This window comes from Lycium barbarum, chromosome 8 (genome assembly GCF_019175385.1).
Source record: "Lycium barbarum isolate Lr01 chromosome 8, ASM1917538v2, whole genome shotgun sequence".
Taxonomy (NCBI): domain Eukaryota; kingdom Viridiplantae; phylum Streptophyta; class Magnoliopsida; order Solanales; family Solanaceae; genus Lycium; species Lycium barbarum.
In genome coordinates, this window is record NC_083344.1 from 113,963,606 (window position 1) to 113,966,415 (window position 2,810).

A 2,810-nucleotide genomic window follows, 5' to 3' on the forward strand; every position below is an offset into this window, starting at 1 on the left:
ATAACATTAGCAACCCCCCTATACTCCGCCTCAGCACTCGAACGAGAGAGGGTAGGTTGGCGTTTCGAAGACCACGATATCAAGTTATCCCTAAGGAAGACACAATAACCAGACGTTGACCGATGTGTGTCAGGGCAGCCCCCCCCCCCCCCCCCCAATCCGCATCAGTGTAGGAAAGAAGGTTCGTAACTGAGGACGGATAAAGATGCAAACCATAGTCAAGTGTACCCTGAATGTAACGGATGATACGCTTAAGGGCATGCATATGAACCTGTCGCGGTGCATGCATGTGTAAGCATACCTATTGAACAGCATAAGAGATATCTGGCCTCGTGAAAGTAAGATACTGAAGGGCAACTGCGAGACTGCGATAGTGAGTCGGGTCATCATAAGGAGCACCCGATGTGCCGCTCACCTTCGGTTTAGTATCAACCGGAGTATAAGTAGCCTTACAAGAATACATCCCAGCTCGATCAATGATTTCTTCGGCATACTTGCGTTGCGAAAGAAACATGCCATCCTTATGTCGAGTGACATGAATGCCAAGGAAATAATTCAAAGGACCCAGATCCTTCATAGCAAATTTCGAGGCAATGAGAGCCATAATGGAGCATCGGAGAGAATCTGAGGAAGCAGTAAGAATAATATCATCAACATAAAGTAACATGTATGCCATATCGTACCCCTTTTTGTAGATGAACAAAGAATTGTCAGATCTGTTGTTTGAAAAACCAAGAGAAGATACATAATCTGCAAAACGCTTGTACCATGCTCTCGGGGCCTGATTAAGCCCATATAAGGACTTACGGAGTAAACATACATAATCCGGATGAGTGGGATCTATGAAACCCAGAGGTTGATGCATATACACTGTTTCCTTGAGCTCACCGTGTAAGAAAACATTCTTGACATCTAACTGATGAATAGGCCACTTCTTTGATAGGGAAAGACTGAGAACGGTACGGATCGTAGCCGGCTTGACCACTGGACTGAAGGTCTCACCACAATCAATGCCAACCTGTTGAGTCTTACCATCACCTACAAGACGGGCTTTATGCCTCTCAAAATCACCATTAGATTTTTCTTTATGAGTGAAAATCCACATAGAAAGAATAATATTCACATTAGGTGGACGGGGCACTAACTCCCACGTCTTATTTTTAATAAGAGCATCAAATTCATCATCCATAGCCATTTTCCAATTCGGGTCGCGAAGGGCAGTCACAGGGTTACGAGGGAGAGGGGATTTCGTAACCATGGTATTCAAGTTAAACGTGCGTTTTGGCTTAAAAATACCATGCTGACTCCGGGTCACCATTCGAGACGGATTGGTAAAAGGGGGAGGCTGGGGTGACGGTGGGATAGACGTAGCCGAAGGCTGTTGGCCCAAGGCAGCGGGGAGAGGGGTAGGTGCGGTAGGGTAGGCGGCTGCCAGCGGAGGGGACTGGGCAGCGGGCTGGGTCACGGTGGGAGGGGGGGTAGTCGGCTGTGGCACGGGAGCAGGGGGAGCTGAGCCGACTATCCTGAGTAGAAGCCAAGTGATGCAACCACAATAGGGAAATGCCATCGTCCAAAAAGTCATAAGTAATAGAAGTGGGAGAATGTAAATTGGAAAAGGGGAAGACATTCTCATCAAAAATCACGTGACGAAAAATAATGATTTTATGGGACGATAAATCATAACACTTATACCCTCTATGATTCGTAGGATACCCCAAAAAGACACACGGTGTAGACCGGGCTTGCAATTTGTGGATAGTCGGAGAAGGAAAGAGGGGATAGCATAAACACCCAAAAACCCGAAGATGAGAGTAACATGGCTTTCTTTGGTATAGCACTTGAAGAGGAGAAACGTGACCTAATAATTTACTTGGTAAAATATAAAGAAGATATGTTGCCATTTGTAAGGCGTGATGCCAGAACGAAGGGGGAAGAGAAGCATGAGCAAGAAGAGTCCGAGTGATATTATTGATAGAACGGATTTTTCTTTCGGCTTTCCCATTTTGTGAAGACGTATGTGGACACGAAAGACGAAATGACATCCCATTAGACTCACAAAATTTCCCGAATTGACCATTATCATATCCATATGCATAAGCCGATGAGGCTATCAAAAATAATACACAAAATATGAGCCGACAAGGCTGCAAGACATCCATCTATACACAACTGTCTACGAGCCTCTAAGAAGAGTATGCAACATCATATAGGCGAGACAGGACCCCGTCATGCCCATATGCATGTACACAAAAGAATAATACCCAAAAGCTGTAGCTCCGGATGAAATGGAGCTCCTCTATGTAGTCCCTGAAAAAAAATCTACGGATCAAGCCTGTCTCCCTGTCCACCTGCGGCATGACGCAGCGTCCACAAATAAAAGGACGTCAGTACGAATAATGTACGGAGTATGTAAAGCATAATCAACATCAATATAGGAGTATAAAAAGTAACATAAGAAGTAGCGTAAGATATAGCATAAGGTGGGAGAATTAGGAGGTAATAGAGCCATTGTACCTCTATTGGCCATCATCATATTTACTTACTTGTCTTTCATAGGGACCTTCCATTTCCAATGCTTACTCATGCATATATACATACAAATACATATTCGTATTCGTATTTATACCCATATTCGTATCCATATCATACCCGACCATGAAGGTTCGGTGTTTCACATACCCAGCCATGACAAGGCTCGGTGATTATACATACCTGGGCCTACCAAGGCTCGGCGTTATCCGTACCCAACTGCAGTGGTGTGCATGCAATAATTCTGTAGTAAAATATTGAGAGTTTTGTATTTGTTACAT

General features: G+C 44.4%; 1 protein-coding gene across 1 annotated transcript; it reads right to left on the bottom strand.

Moving 5' to 3' along the window:
- Positions 1–301: 301 nt before the first annotated feature.
- LOC132608163 (uncharacterized mitochondrial protein AtMg00810-like) lies at positions 302–676 on the bottom strand. Its single transcript, XM_060322239.1, has one exon. The coding sequence runs from the start codon at positions 674–676 to the stop codon at positions 302–304; it is 375 nt and encodes a 124-aa protein (XP_060178222.1).
- Positions 677–2,810: the final 2,134 nt, after the last annotated feature.